At 36.9% G+C, this 22033-nt stretch overlaps 2 protein-coding genes across 2 annotated transcripts in view; both read right to left on the bottom strand.

Annotated features, from left to right (window-relative positions):
- The window catches only part of epb41l4b (erythrocyte membrane protein band 4.1 like 4B), a 39116-nt gene extending 31611 nt beyond the window's left edge, over window positions 1-7505 (bottom strand). Inside the window, 1 exon segment of the mRNA XM_056475442.1 lies at window positions 6671-7505. Coding sequence (XP_056331417.1) covers window positions 6671-6913 — 243 coding nt within the window. The 5' untranslated portion in view covers window positions 6914-7505.
- Window positions 7506-7651: 146 nt separating this feature from the next.
- The window catches only part of ptpn3 (protein tyrosine phosphatase non-receptor type 3), a 53758-nt gene continuing 39376 nt past the window's right edge, over window positions 7652-22033 (bottom strand). The window contains exons 23-26 of the mRNA XM_056475441.1: window positions 21544-21672; window positions 12704-12849; window positions 12488-12623; window positions 7652-8890 (exon numbers count right to left, since the gene is read on the bottom strand). Coding sequence (XP_056331416.1) covers window positions 8822-8890; window positions 12488-12623; window positions 12704-12849; window positions 21544-21672 — 480 coding nt within the window. The 3' untranslated portion in view covers window positions 7652-8821. The remainder of the gene's footprint in view (window positions 8891-12487; window positions 12624-12703; window positions 12850-21543; window positions 21673-22033) is intronic.

The raw sequence follows: 22033 nt of genomic DNA on the forward strand, positions 1-22033 counted from the left end.
AGAGGAGAGTGGTTGGATTTGGGACACACCATGAGAGGGGGGTGGCTATTATTCTCTTTGATACTTGCTGCTGTTCAGGTTGACCTACAACCCTTAACACAGATAAATCAACATGCATTTTGGAGCAGTTCTCCCCAGTATACAAAAACTATTGCATGAACTAGGCCTACAACAACCAAAACAACTCTTAAACTGATAATCAAGTTAGATGGGATGAGAACCATTTTCAAGGTATGCGGTTTGGTCAAGTTTTTAAAATCGACAGAATTTTATGCTATACCATTTTTACAGTAATAAAAAAGTTAGGACAACAGTATCCCCAGCAGAAAAGATACCTAAAAATGTCTTTTTAAATATTAATAGATCTGTGTTTTTGAAACTAATAAAAACAGCAGAAGTTAATGATTCATTTGAATGATTTAGCCTGACATGTTTTTTGCTCCAACATATTTTAAATGTGACTCAAACTAAATAATATTGTGTTTAAAGGGGGAAAAAGTTTTTGTTTTTTACCCAAACATTCAAAAATAATACATTTTAGAGCAGTAATCACAATACCGTAAAAAAACGTGAAATTTTTATCCAAAATTATCATACCGTCAGAATCTTATGCCGGCCCATGTCTAGATGGAACTCAGATGACAGTGAGAGTAGTAAAATCAAAAGAATAATTAGGATTTGCTAAAGCTGAAATGCTGACATGCATTCTTTGACATGTTCAGACTTGTCTGGCAAACATGTCCTTACTGTTAAGAGTCTTGTTTATAAACAAGCCATCAGCAAAATTTATAGCAATAATGAGGTCAATTCTGAAGGAAATATTCAGCATTAAATCTAATTCTATAATGGCCTCTTATTTGTGATTGGGTAACAAATTACTTTGATGGTCCACCAATAGGCATATCTATTGACTAAAAGCAAAGTCTCTTTAAGGCAAGTCATTATATAGGAGTTGGCAGCCATCTTTGAAACACCTCTCAGGCATGCAAGTGCAGCTCCTGTCTTTTTGAATGAGGAAATATCAAATTCTCCAAAACGGTTTGCCAAGCTTATGATTAAATTTTATATTTGGAATCACCAATTTAACAGTTTTTTTTTTCTAAACGTTAAAATCAAACTAATAAATAAAAATAGGATTTGTTTTCAGGTAGCAAGCTTATGCACATTTGCAGTTTACAACACCAACCTGCTTTATGGCAGTTGCGATTTCTATTTTATTCATGATTTTGTCACAGACAAACTGAATTTTTAATATTTATAGTATTAATCTGAAACATATTTTAAAAGAAAAACAATTAGATCTTTATCAAAGACATTTAATATGTCTCTAAAACAAACATCAAATAAAATAAAAATCACCTAGTAAAGCTGTAACAAATCGTCTCTAGAACAGACCTACTCAAGTAGGGCTTCGATGTTCTGCTTGACCAAATATCAGAAGTAGTTGCTTATGTGTTCACAGATTTGTTTTGCCACACATAGATTTTAGACCTCTTTGTGACGCTGCCATGAAATAGATCGTTCACATATCGCGTGTTTTGTTTCACGCACAAGTCCATTATTTCCAATGGAGGCACATGGATTGCGTGCACATATTGAGAGCGGTATTCCTGGTGCTCCCGGCTGAAAACATCTCTTTTCTGACAAACTTTAAAATGAACTTTTCAGAATGCGCACACACAGCTTCATACTTTGTATGGAATATACACATTTCGGTTACCTCAGACAAACACAAGACACCTGAACACCAAGTGGTTTTCAATTCTCTCCATACATAAAACTTGTATTGGAACTGCAGCAATGTTTTGTTAGTTTGTCATCCTCTGAAAAACGGTTGATGGTCACCGACCAACGACAAAGGAGCAAAGCACGTTGAAATTTCTGAAGGAAGCAATGTGCTCACGTTTTCCACGTGCTTTTAGACGCAATATATGACTTACAGATTACCTGGTTCTGCCATACATCAGCCTTCCTGTTTCCTGTTACTGCGGGAAAATCGTGCAGTAAGGCGATTTAGAAATTGCGAAATGTCCAAATAGTGATTTCAGTACAATTTCAATTAATTGCACAGCTCTATTCTCCATCCTATCAGACTACAAGAATCGGTCATGTACACAAATTCGGGCACTGATAAGGACATTGATGAGCTTGGGACAGTGACTACACCATTAAGGACATGAGAACGTCCTCATCTAAACTGGCATTTATAAACAACAGCAAAAATAATGTCATATATTAATTTTAAAAGTAAATTTTAAAAGTACATTAAAGGCTAACTAATTAAATCTTTCATGTACCAGCAACAAGAAGTTATTCTGAAGTAATTTCCAACTTATTTCTGACATTTCATCCCAAAGGACACCGACCTCTTTGTTTAAAAGTTTGTGGGCATTCAAGTGGTTGCAGTCGTGTGATTTACATTTGAAATTTTGAGGTGGGAATTGATTTAAAATAATGAGGTCAGATGTACCTTGTGTTTGTTACATACAGATGTCAAAACCAGATACCAAGTGCAAGTATGTAAGTGTAGTTAGTTTGTTAAGAGTGGAGATTTCAAGCTTTATATTTCTCAAGTCTGTAAGGCACGTATTCACTGAAATTCCAGTCCGTCTGTCAACACCTGAGGGTTCATAGCAATGAAGCTACTGAAACTGTCGTAAAGGATACACGTCTGGACTGAGCACCTCCCCTGGGGAATCATCAGTCTATAGCAATAGATGATTGGCTCTTTTACTAGAAAACAGGGCTTTTTTCACTAGAGCATACATATTGACTGTTATATATTTCCCCATTCAAAACTATACACGCATCTATGACTTGTGTATTATATAGTCCTTGTTTACACCTCATTTAAAGATCTGCTTTTGTCAATCCAATTAGATGTAAATGACACTAAATACAGGTGTAATAAGGTCTAAAATGTTGTGAGTTTATCCCCTTTCGGCTGGTCCCAAAGGTAGTAAATCTGACTTGATTGAGTCACTTTCATAATGTAGACGCTAATGTGGTCAAACACATTCGAAGAATAAAAAAACAAGCAAAAAAAAAACACCTACTCTCCATTGACTGACCAAAAAAGTGTGCATTATAAGATGTGTTTTAAGAAGTCCACCAAAAAAGGCACTCATACTTCAATGCATTGTACTAAAACATGAATTAAGATCAAAATCATAGCTGATATCCACATCTTTTTCTTTAGCTGGTTTTGCTGCTCACTTTCAGGCCATCTAAGTTGTGTCAAGTCAATAGTACTTATTCACCACACAAAGCAGTCCTGCAAATGTGGTGTAAAGCTTGACAAAATAAGACAGAAAGGACTCAACAAAATCGGAACAAAGGTGGTCATAAGAGACATTTGAATGCATGTTAATACCATATTGGAATGGTATTAGCTGACCACCTGTGATCCTACAACTAAAATGCAATTTAATAGAAACGACAGGTAGTAACTTCATATGTGTACATTTATTTCTACTAACCACAACAACAGTCTACTAATACGATATTAAGAGTAGCTCCAAAATTATTTAGAGTCATCATAACACAATAAAGGAGATTAAGTATTGGCCCAGTGATGCTTTATCTTTGCATCACTTTTGCATACTTTTAATTAGTCTGTTTTCTATGAAGCTGATAGAGCCTGAAAAACGGGTTTTCTGACTTATGATAGCTCAAAAGGGGTTTCTCTCATCAGCAAGAAAATAAAAATACATATTCTTAGGCTGGAGGTGAGTGATTACAAAACACTCTGAATGGGTGTTTGGCCAATGCATCATCAACATTAGCTTTTGTTGTTTTGTCTGGTGATTAAAATGTCAGTACTCATGGGGGTGACAGAATCACATTCATATAATCTCAGACTCTGAGATCTCAGCGTATGCATTATTATTCAAGTTGATGATATTAATATGCACAGCAAGTGCTTTGAAATGTGAATTTTTTTATTCGGTGTTTGATGTAATCTCAACTGAAATGTGAAGACAGGAACAGAGAAAAGCCTCTGACCTTTAAAAAAACCCAAAAGTGTTTTGTTTTTATCACAGCTCTGTCAGTGAGAGTGGTTAAGCTCAAGCACATCAAACAAAAAAGAAATAAGAAGAGTCTGGAAGAAGGCAGGATCTGTCAGATACTATAGAGTAGGGGTGCCCAAACTTTTTCTTATGAAGGGCCAAAAACCAAAACTGATTGAGGGCTGTGGGCCGAAGTTAGATATGCCAAACTGTATTACATTAAATTGTCCATGAGTAATTTCTTAATTTATTTCCTAAAATTTAAAAATAACTACAAAACATTGGTCTAAAATATATTAACCAATGCAGTATATTTTAAAAAGAATAATACAATTATTACAGTAAAAACATACACAATCCCATTAACAACACAATAGAGTTCAATGCTGAAGACACCAATCTGCACGTGCCGTTGATTTGATTTGCTCGCTGATATCTTGTGCATTACCCTCTATGCGTCGAGTGACGGTATTTACATTTTTAAAAAGTCTGATTCATTTACAAAACAAAAGAAACAAACGTTTACATTAAATTTAAACCGAAAATTTCTGTCAGCGATATTTGCCCCAACTAACCCTCCCCATCATTCTCCCTCTATCCTCAAATGGGTCGGTGGGGCAAATAAAAGTTTAACATGGGCCAACTTTGGCCCACAGTCCCTAGTTTGGGCATTTCTGCTATAGAACTTTTGATTTGTCAGAAGATTTGATTGAAAAACTAAAGTATAAGGTGATGCGACTTGTCACTGTTTTGGAGCACACTCGCTTATAAATATTCCTATGGCTAACATACTGATACTAACATCTAAAAAACTTTAATTTCACATTAATAGGACATTTAAAAACATTGCTCCATCATGACAGTAGTTGAGAAAGGAGTACATGAAAATAGTACTGGTGCATTTGAATAAATTTGGTCAGTGCTAGAGCTGACAGTGCAAGTTTTCTGTTGAAAATTCTATGGGATGATTAAAATTAAAATGTCTATTGCATGTATTTGTACTTTTTAAATGTTTTTACAAAAATGACTGATTAATTTACATGCAAGTCAAACAATACTGTGCTTTTGTATCCTGTAGTTTTATAAATGACAAATGTGGATATACATTTTAACTACAAACTTTACATCTATTGTGTTTAAATACAAAATCAAACAAAAAGTGCGTCAGGGGTAATTAATGCGTCAGTGCTCTTTGGATAAGGGATTTATAAAGATGAACAGCAAAATCATGAGTCCAAGGTACTTGAAAAGTAAGTGACAAAATTAAAAAGATGTTATAACATGTTAATAAAGGCTTTTTAACTTACTTAGAGTGCCTTGGAATTATGATTTTGTTGTTTACATCTATGATATTTGACATGTTCTCACCCAACATTTCAGAAACACTGGGCTTACAAAATATTGTGAGTTTCATGCTTGTAATTGTGACTTTGTGCTGATGTTCATGTGTGTTCATGTTCAATGATGTTACTATATCCTGAGGTCACCAAATAAGAGTTATAAATACCTAAATACCTGTACAAAGATGTAACTAGCATTCTTGTTGACATGACACTAACATGAGCATTAAAAAGTATCATATTGGTAATAGTGTGATCTGAATGTTCTACATTCATCGTGTTGTAAAAGTATAACTACACTCAGAGAGTAGGACATTTCAGATAGACTGTTTACATATACAGTATACTTTTTATGTTGCATGAAATATGATAATGACCAATAATATCAATTATAAATAATGCATAATAAATAATAAAAAATCCTCAATAAATCCTCAATACACTGATCTTAGTGTTAAATGTGAAAAAAAATAATTATGGTAACAATTAAGAAAACAACTGTTAAATAAATTATTGATCTTATTATTGTAAACAGTAGCCCAATATCGTTTATAATATTCACTAAATATTAGACTTCGTGGATGAAAGGCCCGATTTCTCACTACATTTCTTTGTTGCTTGGTGACAGGATAAGGAAACTGTTTGGTTTCTTTTGAAACAATTTTCAATTGCTGAGAAGAAATATATTGACACAAACTGTCAGCTTTTTACGCAAGTTAATCACTGAACTGTTGGCGTCTGTGTTGATACAATTCCTGCCCGTGTAATTAAATTACAAACGATTCATTTCTCCTCAAACTCACACACAAAACAATCAAAATAGGACGTGTAGGACTGTCAGGACACGGTTACAGATAAACTGTCAGTCTGAAACTAGTCGACGCATTTCATGGCGCGACTTGCAGAACAGGGAGCAAAGGTTAAGCGCTGAACTGGGCTATTCGTCGACCTCATTCAACAATGATTTCTGGAAAACACTTTCTGGCGACAAGTGGAGAGAAAGCAGATCAGCTGGGGAACTCCGTGTGTATGTGTGTGTGTTTTCTCCATGGTTGTTTCATTTTCACTGAAAGCTCCCAGAGCCCGAGGGGATCTGCAGGTTTGTGTGTGACAGGTTGAGCGGTCGCTATAGGTGGGAAGTAAACAGGAGGACGGGAGCACGAGCACCATCTGTTTACCGGGACAGGACCCAATATCGGGGAAATCCGGCCGACCACACAGCGACAGGCTGTCGAAATCTAACTTTACCACTAAACACCACATTCAAAACACTCAAGGTGACTTTTCTCTCACACAAAGACAAGGAAGTCCTCCACTCACCGGTAACTCCACATTGACATCCGATCCGTCCAGCAGCAGGACTCTGCATGTGATGGCGTCTTTGCTGTTGCCCGCTGCGGGGATGTGCACTACGGCTCCCCCGGTCACTACAGTCGGCGCGTGAATCACCTGCTGCTGGTGCGCCTGGAGCACTGCGTTTCCGCCTCTACCGGTCCCGTCTACCTCGCTCGGCGGCCGTCTCTTTGACCGACGGCTAAACGTCCTGCGCAGAAAGCCCATCATCTTCCTCCGCGAGACAGCGCTTTAATTAATCAGGGAAAACGGCACCGATACCGGACCGCTCAAGAAGAAGGCATCCAGCTGTTTCCCAGGCTTTCCACGACGAAGAAAGGCGGCGTCTACCGGACTCAACCGTGCAATGCAGAGGGAAGAAGTCGGCGACCTGTCACGAGCTCCGTTTCCTCGTGTCGTACGGGCGACAAAACACGAGCGCACCTGCCAGAAGCCACGGGAAGATGAGATACTCCGTTCCTCCCGCTCATTTAACCTCGGATTCGGTCAAAAAGTGATCGCGCTTTTATTAAACTTCTTCTTTCGCTCATAGAAGTCCAGGCTCAGCTGACTGATGTCGCGTTAGTTGCTCTCTGTTATTGACCGAAACTGATGTACCTCTCAGGTAAGTCAACCAGAGGAACTGGCCAGGCAACCTGTTCTGCGCAAGCGTTAAATCTCAGGGCAACACTCAAACTTTTTTTTTTTCCGTTTTCGGGTCGGTGTGTGCGAGGCAGCGCTACCTGCTGGTAAGCCAAACAGTGACCGGCGTCAGGTTACCTTCACTCGAGTCACCATCACTGAATTCCCCAGCAACCAGCACAAATCAAGCAGCCTTAATACAATTGCGTCAAGTCTGCTGCGAGGAAACAATATGCGCCAGTCGTCAGCATTTCACGCACGCTCATTTCAGCTCCCTCCCCTCCTCCAAAAGTCATCATCATAAATAAGGGAACAGGCACAACGTGATAAGAATTGCACATTTTATTTAGTAATTAAAAGGTGAATTGAATTATTCTAGTAGTTATTTGGCTGCTCATAGGTCAGTCTCACAAAGTGTTCAGGTCACAATTTAGCTTCTTTTTCAGAAAGTAAACAAAACAACAAATGTTTTCATTTGTTCTGATGTAAATCAAGGTTATTCCACCAAATATTGATCTTTAAATTGGTATTGTGTTGCCTAAAATAATATTGAATAACATTATTTTGACCAATTGCCACTTTATACTCTAAATGACAACATTATTTTACATTTAAAAGAAACGACAGCTGTTTTCACCCCCACAAATTATAAATGGCAAATCCAGAGAAACTGAGAATGTCCGAGAACACACGCACACAAACTTACATATAGAATATATTATATTAAAATATATATTTATATTTCTTCCAATAAATTTGAAGTTAGTTTAAAGAGCTTACTGTAATGACCACAACTGTTTGTAGCATATTGGTTTTATGACAGTTAAGCTCACTGTACCTCACCCCAGTTCCTGTTATTAAACACAAAAACTCATTCTTATGACTGTAATATGAAAAATGTAAGTACATTTAAATATAATTGTTCATATTAGCAGTTATGTAATTATGTAAATGAAAGAACATTACTGTAATACAGTGGTAAACAATACCTATACAAATACATTAGTTAATACAGTAATGAAAATTATAAGGGAGTGGTGGTAAACGTGCACAATTTATCAGCAAATAATGTACTCATTTAAAAAAAATACAAACAAAAATCACACTTGAAATTTTCTAAATAGATTACATTTTATTTGTCATTTTTATTTCCTTGTGTTTTTAGGGTGAAATGTGACCTGAACACGTCTTGACAGATTTTGTGAGATTCACCTAAATATAGCACTGTGTTTGTGTGTGGGACAGAGCAAGGCAGAGTGTGCTGTAGGGTCCTATAAGCTTCTACGTGTCAAAGTGCTTCATGTTCTTCCTTGATCCGCACAGCTGTCAGGAGAGCCACAGCAAGAGAAGAGATTGTCCATCCGTCTTTTTCAAGGCACACCCTCTACCTCCTGCCTCGTTTTCATCCAGTCTTTACTGACAGCTGGATCACAGCGGCGGAGCTTCTTCCTTCACTTCTGTGTCCTCAAACACTCCCTTACTGTCCCCGTTTTCTTATCAACTGTTAGGTTTGACTCTCTCTCTGTACACCCTCAGAATGGCCTCACACACAAAGGTGAACTGGCACTGCAAAACAAACATGCACACAGGATAAGCAATGGCAGGAATTAGGTTAATATATTCAACCTTCACATCTTTGAATAGAAAGCTGTTTCAGACACACACAAACCACCAAGAGTGACCCTTTCCCGTATTGCTCTTATTGTGTCATTAGCTGCGTCCGAAATAGTGTGAAATACTTATCTTTAGAATGTTTAAAAAGGTTTTTTTTTAATCACTGGGAGTGATTATTGTTTTACATATTATGCATTTAATTCAGACATCTACATATGTCGTGTGGGCTACAGTGTCGGTTCTGTCACTAGCATTACACTCTTCTCAAGTAAAGTCAAGTTAAGCTTTATTGTCATTCTACCTCACGTGTGGTTTTATGTGGTTTTGTATGGATCTTAAAGGGTTAATTCACCCAAAATTAAAATTCTGTTATTAATTCTGTTGGGAGTAACGCATTACAAGTAACTTTGGTTTAATTAAATTGACTTGACTGAATTGCTGACTGGGTGGCGCAGTGGCACAATGGGTAGGCTGTCGCCTCACAGCAAGAAGGTCACTGGTTCGAGTCTTGGCTAGGTCAGTTGTCATTTCTGTTTGGAGTTTGCATGTTCTCCCTGTGTTCGTGTGGGTTTTCTCTGGGTGCTCCGGTTTCCCCGACAAGTCCAAAGACATGCTGTATATATGAATTGGGTAAGCTAAATTGGCTGTAGTGTATGTGTGTGAATGGGAATGTATGGGTGTTTCCCAGTGATGGGTTGCAGCTGGAAGGGCATCCGCTGCGTGAAACATATGCTGGATATTTTGGCGGTTCATTCCATTGTGGCTTTAATAAAAGGACTAAGCTGAAAAAGAAAACGAATGTATGAATGAATTGCTGAATTAAAGTAGTCACAATGAATTACAGAGTCAATGAGAGAATGTGTTCGTTATTTTGAACACATGGAAGAAAAGGAAAAGGGGACGGTCCCAATAGACAGTGATTTTACTTAAGACAAATAGTACAAAAGTAGCAAACACATCGCTTTAAACAGGGGTGTCCAAACTCAACGCTGGAGGGCAGGTGTCCTGCTGAATTTACCTCCAACTTCCTTCAACACACCTGCCAGGATGTTTCTATTATATCTATTTTCTATTATAATCTGTTTCTATTTTCTATTATATCTGTTTCTATTATAATCTAGTAAGAGCTTGATTAGCTGGTTCAGGTGTGTTTTATTAGGGTTAGAGCTAAACTCCAGGACACCGACCCTCCAGGACCGAGTTTGGACACCTCTGGCTTTAAACCGTCATTATTCTGTATATACAGTATGGCATGTATAGCTCTGAGGTCAGGACGTTCTCAGATAATATTATCCTACAATATTATGTTATTTTTATATTTAAATATCATATGTGTTTTTAAAGGTAAATGTAGGTTATAGGGTGCATTGCTCATTACAGAACTCCTTTGTTAAAAACAGAAAGAGAAAAACTAGTTCTGAAAAAGATCAAGCCTCAGCCAGGTATATGGAGGATCAGAGAGCTCTCAGATTTCATCTAAAATATCTTAATTTATAGTCTGAGGATGAATGAAGGTCTTAGGGAATTGGAACGATATAAGGGTGAGTAATTAATTCATTTTCATTTGTTGGGTGAACTAACCATCCTTTTACTGTGCACCTCAAAATCCCAAGTCTGAAGTAGCAAGTCAACCAGTTACTTTTAGCCCAGCTAATTTGGAAATGCAATATTTTTTATAAAATAGATTGCGCCGGACTATAAACTGCATGGTCAAAACTGCATTGTTGAAAAAAAAAAAATAATAATAATACATAGGTCACATTTTATAATTGAATTCTAACATAGTAAATAGATACAAAAATAGACACACAACAAATCCTTTAAACGTAACTGTAATCAGAACAGAGGGTATTAAACGTTTTAAGTTGAATAAAAAGAAACTAGTGGCTTTCATTATAAACAACATGTATAATAAATGTTAAGCCTAAATGAACATTTGGTGAAATTGAAGATATCTTGGAAATGTGCTATACAAAAAAAAAAAAAAAAAAAAATCTACTCTCATTTAGTACCATTCTAAATATTTGCATGCTTTGTAAATGTTTCTACTTTATTTTAAATGCACTGTACAAGTCACTTTATAAAACAAGTCACATGATGTTTCAGATGTTTAAAAACATGATACGTTTTCTGAAAAATGTAAAGATTTAAATAAAGTGCAATAAAGTGATCAAAATAGTGTGCTGTCAATATTATAATAATTTCTCTTTTTTTCTTCTTCAAACACCTGTAATTTCAGCTTGAAGTAATTGACAGCTGAACACTACTGTATGTTCTATTTATGGTAAGGGCTGTTGTGTTTGTAAATGTGTGTACTTGAAGAATCAATAAAAACTTTAAAACCAAATAATGTGCTGTCTGAGAAGTTACGACCTGTGAATTTGAACATACTTCATGACTCTTAATAAGGTATGTTCTATCTAAAGATGAGTAGTTTGAATGAAATTCGGGTGGATGTTATCATTATTACATGAGCAACCAGCATCAGCTGCATAACAAATTCTCCGCTGTTGCCTCATGGAATGGTAAAGTGTCCACTGGCTGTGCATTAGTAGCTAAAAAAATAGTATGTAAGGATGTGGCAGTACTTCTCATCTACTGTTTTTTGAATACTGCACTTTTTGTTGCTACCTTAAACTTAAATCAGTCAAACTGACTAAAAATATTGAGTAAAACTAAACTTTGTACAAAACTAAAAATATTTAGTTGGAACCTGATTAAATTAAAGTAACATAAAAAAATATATGTTGTCATGAATGTTTTTTGTTTTTTTTCACAGAGTATGAACTCAAACATACTTCTCGGCCCATAAACTGTTTGTCACATAATATATAGAAGGGGAAGAATATATGAGCTGGGCCACAACAATACCGTTTTTACTTACTAGTCATGTCAAAGCAGTTAGTAAATCAGCATACTATCATCTCAAAAACATTGCAAGAATTAGATGCTTTGTTTCCAGTGAAGACTTAGAGAAACTTGTTCATGCTTTTATCAGCAGCAGGGTGGATTACTGTAACGGCCTCCTCACTGGCCTTCCCAAAAAGACCGTCAGACAGTTACAGCTCATCCAGAACGCTGCGGCCAGAATTAGTTACCTTCTTGCTGTGAGGCGACAGTGCTAACCACTGAGCCACCGTGCCACCCCCTGCATACATTTTTAAAATTATCTAATAAGAAAATGTTAAGTTTGCAATATCAAGCAGCATAACAAGCTGTTTTTATGGCTAAAAATCAATGATCTGTGCCCGCTAATAAATGAAATAATAAGGTCAATAACAATGGAGAGATGTGTAGCTTCTCAAAAACACGATTTATGATATATTTTATATTTATACTATGTTTTATAGTGTTTTTGATTGAATAATTCATTCATTGTGTGGCATCAAATGAAATTGCAATTTGTATGTTTGAGTAGTGTCACTTGACTGGACACAACAACACTGGCTCTAACAGTTGAATGGGTTTGAGTCAAAATCAGCTGCTGGATGGAACATCTGTAACTTTTGAAACTTCATATTTTAAGTGTGTGTGTGTATGAGGTTGTACCGATGTCTGAACCAGCATGGCCCTCTGTTCTCTCATCAAGGTAATGACCTCTAGGGGATACACTGGCTTTTCCTTCTCCATCAGTGTCAGGGCGGTCTCCATGGTGATCAAAACACCCGTCCGGCCGATGCCAGCACTGCAGGAAAAAAACATTGGGTCTGTGTAAGACGAGCGCCCGATAACATCTGTCTGCCTGTGTGCTGGAAGTCCCCTCACCTGCAGTGGACCATTAGAGGCACAGACTCCTGCCTCATGCTTCTCACTGACTGGACAAAATCAAGGAAGTCTGAGGAATCTTCTGGTACCCCGTGATCAGGCCAGGCAACATACTGTAAATGAGTGATTGAGCGCTGCTGTCTTGACTGTAGAACCAAAAACAAATAGAGTGAGAGAAAGGGCGAGGCTGAGTGCAAGAGAATGCATGAATGAGTTCGCAAGAAAGCAGACAAGTCTAAGCATGCCTGTGCCTTTCCTCATCCAGAAAAAAGAATTTATAAGAAATGTTTCTAGAATGAAAGCATTGAGAATTTTCAGCGCCTGTATCTATCTATTAAAGGGCACCTATTTTACTCCTTTTTCAAGATTTTAGATAAGTCTTTTGTGTCTCCAGAACGTGTCTGTAAAGTTTATTCTTAAAACACCCATCAGATTATTTATTAAACCTTTCAGAATATTAGAATTTTCTTCTTAACACAATGTAGCTGTTTTTGTGGCCTGTGCCTTTAATGCTAGTTCTCCCCGCCCAACATTCCCACGTGCCCGTCAGAGTGTGCCTTAATCTCCACCTCAGCTACGTCAGATAAACAGCACAGTGACCGACATGAAGGAAGCAGATCTCACATAACGTTTGTGAGAAATACTACAGTAAGAACTTTCCCAATGATTATTTGATGTATTTGTTGTGGAGTTAATTCTGCAACAATAAGTCACACACAATGTCGTTACAAAGTTCACACAGGCACACACAGTGCATGCGTTTAAATTTGCACGCAAATGTGACAGGATTCAATTAAATCCTTAAAGCGCTTTTACAATGTAGATTGTGTCAAAGCAGCTACACATAGAAGATCATAGTAAATAGGAACAGTGTTGTTCAGTTTGTAGTGTTTAAGTTCAGTTCAGTTTAGCTCAGTTCAGAGTGGTTTAAAAATCACTACTGAGAGTCCAAACACTGAAGAGCAAATCCAACGATGCGCAGCTCTACAGATCTCGAACCATGCAAGCCAGTGGCGACAGCGGAGAGGGAAAAAACCTTCACTAATTGGCGAAAGTGAAGAAAAAAAACCTTGAGACAAACCAGACTCAGTTGGGCACGACCATTTTAATTTCTCCGCTGGCCAAACGTCTTGTGCAGAGCTGCAGTCTCAGCGGCGGAGACTGGAAGCTAGCCTAAGCGAAGACTTATTAATACACATTAATATCCACTGCTGATTGGATATCCGTTATGTTAATGTACAAAATAAACCTGATTTAACGTCAACAAATTGATTGAAGCGTCTTCTATTTGTACTGACATGCGGCTGTGCTGATAAAGTAAAGATGGTAAAAATCGCTGTAATTTATTACAAACAAGCACTTTTATAAACGTTTCAAACTTGTAAAACTCATTCTTGATCACATTTGATGATGATTGATGATCACAGAGAGCTGAACAGATCTTTTTATCCCAGTTGCTTTGCACATATCCTGTCTTGTTGATACTGTATGATTATACATGTTACTATGGAGACATATTTATAAAGGGCTGTCAATCAATTTGGTGGGTGGGGAAACCACACTCCTACATCACATTGTGCGGTTGGCCTCAAAACGGGAGGGATTTGGATCCATTTTAAATAAGGAAATTTAAAAAATAAAAGAGACTTTTTGTGTTTCTATTACTCCAATATGACTGTGGACACACTAATCCAACACATCCAACACAACAGCTTCAAAAGATGATTTTCATCATAGGTGCCCTTTAAAGTATTATTATGTACATAGAAAGCATATTAAATGGAGGCAAAGTGTCTCAAATAAACTTTTTTTGTTCTTAAACTTTGTGTTTTTAGTAAACATGGTAATAACAGTATTCCTCAACATTGACTTGGTGCATGGTCCTAGTTTGGTCATCTCTGTTTTAGTCAAACCATGTGTATAACCATTTCTGAATTGACAGGAGATTAGGAGGGAACCAGGAACTGATGATTGCTTTCTTTACAGCTTTAAATCCTGAGAAAAAGGTTCATTTATGACTCAAAGTCAGGTTTATTGAAGAATCATCATTCAGGATCAATAGTTATTGCCAAGGGTAAGAATGTGGGTTTATGTTAGTTGCATGTAATTATGCATAAATCCATTTAAAAACAGTAAATACATGTAAAATAATTTATGTAACAAGAACACCTTAAAAGAAAGTGTTACCAGATTTAGTATTTACAGCAGGGAAAATAAGCATTGAACACGTGATAAGTATTGAACACATGTTTTTTTCCTGGGAATGATATTTCTAAAGGAGCTGTTGACAGAATTGAACCACATTTTTGGTAAAAAAAAAATCTAACAATAAAATAAATCAAAATATGAAAGATGAGTTATGTGTAATAACAATGAAATGACACAAGGAGAAGGTACTGAACTTCTGAAACGTATTTACTGCTTTATATAAAAAGCTTTTTTGATGATGGCAGCTTAAAGACGCCTGAATGAAGTCACATCCATTGCTCAGGTGTGATTTTTTTTCCACAGACTTCAACAGAGTGTAAAAGTCTTGATCGTTCTGTGGGTCTCGTCTATCAAATCTGAACTTTATCTTGTATTTTCTATTGGATTCAAATCAGGTGATTGGCTAGGCCATTCTACAGCTTGATTTTCTTTATCTGAAAGCATTTGAGAGTTTCCTTGGCTGTGTTTTGGATCATCGTCTCGCTGAAATGTCCACCCTGCATGGTGTCATCTTCATCCTCCTGCTAATGAAGATGTTGGACTGAAACTGCTAATATTCATTTACAATGATGAAAGGCAGAGGGTTGCTGAAGAACTACTGAGAGATTTCAGCTGCTGTCTGGGCTTTCACTGCCTTTCTACATCTTCCTTTCTTCATGGGTTCAATACTTTTTCCCTGCGTCATTTCATTTTAATATGCATAACTTCATTTGTGAATTAATTAGATTTGTTGTTCTGCCTATATGGGCTTCTTTGGTTGTTACCAACATCCAGGGAAAATTTCAAGTCAACAGCACTTTTAAAAATATGTTTTCTGAGAAAATAGTGAGGCGTTCAATACTCATTTTCCCCATTGTAAACCTTTTTGCACTCAGTTATATTATAAAGGACGACCTCTATAAATCAAGAAAAATGTTTTATAGACTATATTTATAAAACAATACATATTCTGATTGCCTGTTTACCATTACATTTTTAGAATAGTGTTATAGGAACACAAAAACTACATTAATTAATTAATTATTAGAAATCACACACACTTTTATATTGGAATATTCATAACTAGGCATGGGACGATAACTGCGGTTTACCGCGGTTTGGAAAAGTCAAGGTTTTAAAACCGCTAGAATTTTCTGTTATACCGTTCCTAAGGTAATGTAAGTTTTTTAAAAAAATGTGTTGTAAATAAATATGTGTTTTTGAAACCAATGAAGATAGCAGAAGTCAACAATTTATTTTAATAATTTAGTCTGACATGTTTACTGTTCTAAAATATTATAAATATTTCCTACAGTAAAATAAATTGTGTTGAATGGGGTAAAATAGTTTTAGTTTTTTACTCAGCCATTTTAAAAAGAACTTGTTTTAGAGCAGTAATCACAATGGTGTAATACCGTGAAACCATGTTTTTTTTATCCAAGTGTATACCATCCAAAACTTTTACCAGCCCATGCCTATAAAAAAAAAGTGTATATTAACGTTAGTTTCTCCCTTTACATTTTCCGATCCTGACTTTTGACGCATAAAATTCATGGATATCAGGATCAAATCAGATCTGATTTTTATAAATAAAGCCCATGTCATTCCTGCCTTTCTTTAAAACTACATTTCAGCTTGGAATGATCTAAACGTTGACATTTTAAGTTCCTCTCACTCTATCATTCATGATCTTATAAGTAGGTGAAGACCAAAGTAATGATCTTTAAGTTCTTCAATATATGAGTCACACTCTAAAGGCCAAACATGAAAAAAAAAACCTTTATTGTGACAAATCAGCCAGAAAGGAATAATTGGTTCGCAAGCTGTGTGGTACAAACACTCACACATTGGCATTTTTCCTGTACCCCCCAATCATCCCGTTCTTTTCTCCTTTTCTTTATTTTCATTTGAGATACGCATACACACACACCATATATGGACGACGAATGTGTGATGTAACCTCCGTCTGCTGTCCGTGCTCAGATTAACTCCCACCAACAGAGACAACAGATGGGTCTCCGTTCTCCAGCAATGATAGATTGTTTTGTGAGAGTGAGTGTGTATGTGCATCTACATGTATGTGTAAGGTCCTGTGCTCCTGGCCACAGCAGTACTTGACCTGTTTGCCACATCCACCAGCACACGCTGACACTCTCTCACACACAACAAGCTTTCATTTAAAGTCATTCCCTTTCTATTTCCATAAATATAACTCAGAGTGTGAGTAATTATAAACATTTATTTGAGAAACACTGAATTCAACCAAAAATAAGACTATGCTTGATGAGACTAATCTGTGGCGAGCAGCATTTTCTCTGTTGTTAAGTATTTCTTAATGAAATGGAATACATCAGACCACTTTGAATTACAATACAACTTTTGCTGTTGCTTTATATATACATTTCCGATCTATAATGTGCTCGATTTAACGTGGTCGATTTCCACAGGCTATCGGCAGTGACAATTAATAATTTTGATTAATATTATTTAAAGCATAGTAGTATTTTTGGTAATGGGAAAACTGTTAAAAAATGTTCTTAAAGGGCACCTATGATTAGGACCAGACAAAATCTGCAGAAGTTTTTTGCCATTTCTGTGGAGAATTTTGGTAAAAATATGCAGATTTATTCAGAATTATTTTGAGAGTATCATAGCTAAAACTTTAATATGTGAAATAAAAAATAATATATTTTTAACTTATTTAATGTTAAAAATTAGATTCACTTTATTTGGCAAACAACCAAGTCTCTCGTATAATATATCTACTAAAAGACAGAAAATATTACTTTACACACTGCATTGTACATAAATCAGATGAACATTTTCATATTAGTCAATAATATTACTGTAATTAATTAAAAAACTGAATTAATATAGATTTACACACATTTACTCAAGTAAATAAACAGAGTTAACGATGGGCTAAAAATCTAAGGAAAACTGCGTAATTCTGTGGGCCTACCTATGATGAAAATCATCTTTTGTAAGCTGTTTGGTTAGAGCTGTGTGCAGGTATAGTGTGTGTCCACAGTCATATTGATGTAATAGAAACACAATAAGTCTCTTTTTTTAAATTTCCTGACATTAAAATAGGATCCAAATCCCTCCCGTTTTGAGGCCAACCGCAACGTGACGTAGGAGTGCGGTTTTCCCACCCACTAAATCGATTGACAGCCGCTTATTAATATGTCTCTGTAGTAATGTGTATAATCGTATCAACAAGACAGGACATGCGCAAAGCAAACAGGATTAAAAGATCTGTTCAGCTCTCTGTGATCATCAATCATCATCAAATGTGATCAAGAATGAGTTTTACAAGTTTAAAACGTTTTTAAAACAGTGCATGTTTGTAATTAATTACAGCGATTTTACCATCTTTACTTTATCAGCACAGCCGCATGTCAGTACAATTAGAATACGCTTCAATCCCGGCTTGTGGACGTTAAATCAGGTTTATTTTGTATGTTAACATAACAGATGTCCATACAGAAGTGGATATTAACGTGTCTCCTGTCACGCTTGCCGTATAAAAACAGTGTAAAGTTAAACATGGCATTGTGTGTGTGTGTCCCTGATGTGTGTGCGACTGCGTGAACTTTGTAACGACATTGTGTGTGAGTTATCGTTGCAGAATTAACTCCACAACAAATACATCGAATGATTATTGGGAAAGTTCTTACTGTAGTATCTCTCACAAACGTTACGTGAGATTTGCTTCATGTCTGTCACTGTGCTGTTTATCTGACGTAGCTGAGGCGGAGATTGAGGCACACTCTGACAGGCACGTGGGAACGGTGGGTGGGGGAACTAGCATTAAAGGCACAGGCCACAAAAACAGCTACATTGTGTTTAGCAGAAAATTCTAATATTCTGAAAGGTTTAATAAATAATCTGATGGGTGTATTAAGATTAAACTTTACAGACACATTCTGGAGACACAAAAGACTTATAAAATAGGTGATCTTTAAGTAATAACTAAAATGACATTTCTGTCCTCATTTAGTCACTATTGAGCTTATGCAAACTGTATACATTAATTTATTCTGCTAGACATGAAGGACATTATTTAAATATTTAAATGATGTTTGTAACTGCTTAACAACTATTATATCTAATCCGCCAATCAACATGGTAGCATCTTAATGCATTTAAGGGTGTAGACATGGTCAAAACAATTTTCTGAAGCTTGAGTCCAGCATCAGAAGCGTGATTTAAGTGACCGAATGATCATTGTTGCTGGTGCCTGATTCAGAAGCTGCTGATCTGCTGGGATTTTAATGCACAACCCTTTCTAAAGTTTAAAGAGAACAGTTCAAAATAGAAAATATCTAGTGAACGGCATTTCTGTGGGCGAAAATGCCATGTTTATGCTAGAGGAAGTCAATATGAACCAAACTCTCTGAGAAATGCTTTCAACACCTTGTTAAAGCTATGCTAGTCAGAATTCCATTCTGAACACAAAAGTGGGTGCACTTTATACTAGCAAGGCAGCAAGTGAGTGTGTGAGAAAAGTTGGATGCTATTACTCTATATTACAAATTCAGCAATGGCTTGTGACCAACATAACACTCACACAGTTTTTTTCCTTATAAAAATATACGCTGCATTCCAAACAGGATAAATCCGCCTCCAAAGGACATTCAATCAAGAGCAATCAAGGGTTGTTCCAAACTGAAGTGCTCAAAACTGGCCACTTCAAAGGATCCTTTTAAAATTTACAGACACACTTCCACGATTCTCTATGCAAGTTAAATTTGTGACGCAGAAGACACAAGATGACGCAGTTCATTTCAAGAAACCCTTTTTTTTCCACTCTTCAACCCTTTGAAGCTTTCGCTCTAGAGGTCATAGGGATGAACCAATCAGAATGGAATGCAATGAATTCTGCCTGTGGTATAAGAACAGTAAAAGTAGCTTCCTAGTAGTTATCCATATTCTGTCATTGTTTGTCATTAAGACACTGTTTACATCCTACAGCCATGAGCTAATTTACATGGCTAGTTCACTTTTTAGTGCTTAATCCTGTTCAGAATGCACAGACATGCACGCAAAGTAACTGACAGGTAGTGAAATAACACGCATACCAAACCCTGCACCTGCATTGTTTAACCCCATAAACTGGCCCAATTTAAGTGTGGCCTATATTAAGTGGACGTGGCAACAACACATGCGCTCTGCGAAGCAGCCTTCTAAACATAAACAAAACATGACACCTCTGTGGTGGCAGTTCAGTTAAAAATGATGACCATAATATGTCTTTGTTTCTGTAAAATTACTTTGATCACAAATAGCAGATTCAAAATGTGCAAGACGCCAGAACGTTGCTATGGTTACTGAAATTTGATTGTGTTCTGGTGTTCTGTACAAACATATCATGACAGTTCAGGCTGGTAATACACTCCTGTGTTTATGTGGTTTTCCCTCCTTAAACTTTGTATTATGCTACATTGAATACAGTCTATGAATTGCTGCCTGCTAGTTGTAGCAGCTAGAATTTAGAACTTTAGCAAACCTCCTAATTCCTGCAGCACGATGACTTTATGATTGTTTATGAGCGTCAAAAGTGGCTGATCTGTTCGGCATCCCAAACGACTAAAACGATATGAAGAAATCTCCACTGTGCTGAGCGAGAGCGCTTCTTATTGAACAGCACATCATCTATGACGCAAGCGTGCTCAGGCGCGAATGCAATGTGAGTGCGGGCCGTCAGGGGAGACGGGAAGGGGGACAAGCGTGCTTTGGCCCGGTTCAAGGCAACTGTACATAGTGCGAGTACGCCCTTATTCTTCTTTCACAAACCTCTGTCAACATTTTTAATAGAAGTCATTATTTGAAAGATTATGTCTTGAGCATCTGGTTTTACTTTAGAGCTTGTCTGCTTTTATTTCCGTTGCGTGTGATGAAAGACAATGACAAGGCTCATATGTTGACTTTTTGTAAAGTATAGGCTACTATAGCATATAACAATTTAGTTGTTTACATATGATGTTGCATTAATTTGCATACATGTTTTATAAACTATAAAATGAAAGCCTCAGTTTGGTGCGCAGTTAGCATTATGCAAAAATCAAGAAAATCTTTGTATTTGTTTGATGTAGGCTATTTTAAAAATGGATATTTTATAAGAACTATTAATAACTGTAATTTTCCAAATGGAAAAAGGTTGGTTTGTTGGTTGTACACTAAATCACCACAACTATAGCCTTATTGTTGTGTTTATGAGCAGTGCCGGAGAGCGCTCTGATGGGGAGAAAATCCCGACGCTACGACTTGTGGCCGGCTTGTTTCCAAAGCAGCGCACATTTCAGAAAGTTTTGTGTTGCGGCTTCTTTCTCAAATCATGCAAATAAACAGAAGTGTTTATGACCCAGATCCAGGACAGAGGCAATTAGCATCAGCGCTGGTTTGGCATCAACTCGTCTGTGTTAATCTATGAGCAGCAATATTATTCTTTCATTATGCTTCTTTGCCAAAAAATGTCTGTAGGCACGTGCGCTTGCACATGTTACCGTCTTGCGAGTTGCAGCCAATTAAATAAAAATATAAGAATATTTTTAATCTTTTAACTGATACCATTAATCGGTTAAAATGCACCCTTTTTATTATGAGCATCCCTAGTAGTGTCTATTTAGTAGTATGTGTACTGTTGTTACCTGAGTGTTAGTGAGTGTTAATTGTCTGGTAACGTATGCCAGGTTGCACTCCTCTGAGTGACAGCACACCTGAAGATGCCCATAATCCCTCACTTCAGGTGGATGTGGCCAGTATTGGTGGCACTTGGTCTGTGGAAATGGACAAGAGATTACTAAGCACACACACACACACACACACACACACACACACACACACACACACACACACACACAATTTGTGCTCCCTCTCTCGCTCTCCCTTGCTCAAACACCAAGTTTATTAAATCATCCCTTTGGAAAAGAATGCAGAATGCTCGGTTACCAAGCAACAGTCAAGCCGAGCCGAAGAATACGCTGCACACAATAAGCTGTCCTTGGGGGACTGGAGGTGTGTGATGGGTCTCGTCTGATTAGTTGTTATATGTGTGTGAGTCTGTTTGTAGTTTTTCTGTTGTAAAAGTGAATTCAGGACATTACTATGTCTGTGTTTGTGTGTGTACTGGATTTGGTG

The sequence above is a fragment of the Danio aesculapii genome, chromosome 16 (genome assembly GCF_903798145.1).
Source record: "Danio aesculapii chromosome 16, fDanAes4.1, whole genome shotgun sequence".
In the NCBI taxonomy this organism is placed as follows: domain Eukaryota; kingdom Metazoa; phylum Chordata; class Actinopteri; order Cypriniformes; family Danionidae; genus Danio; species Danio aesculapii.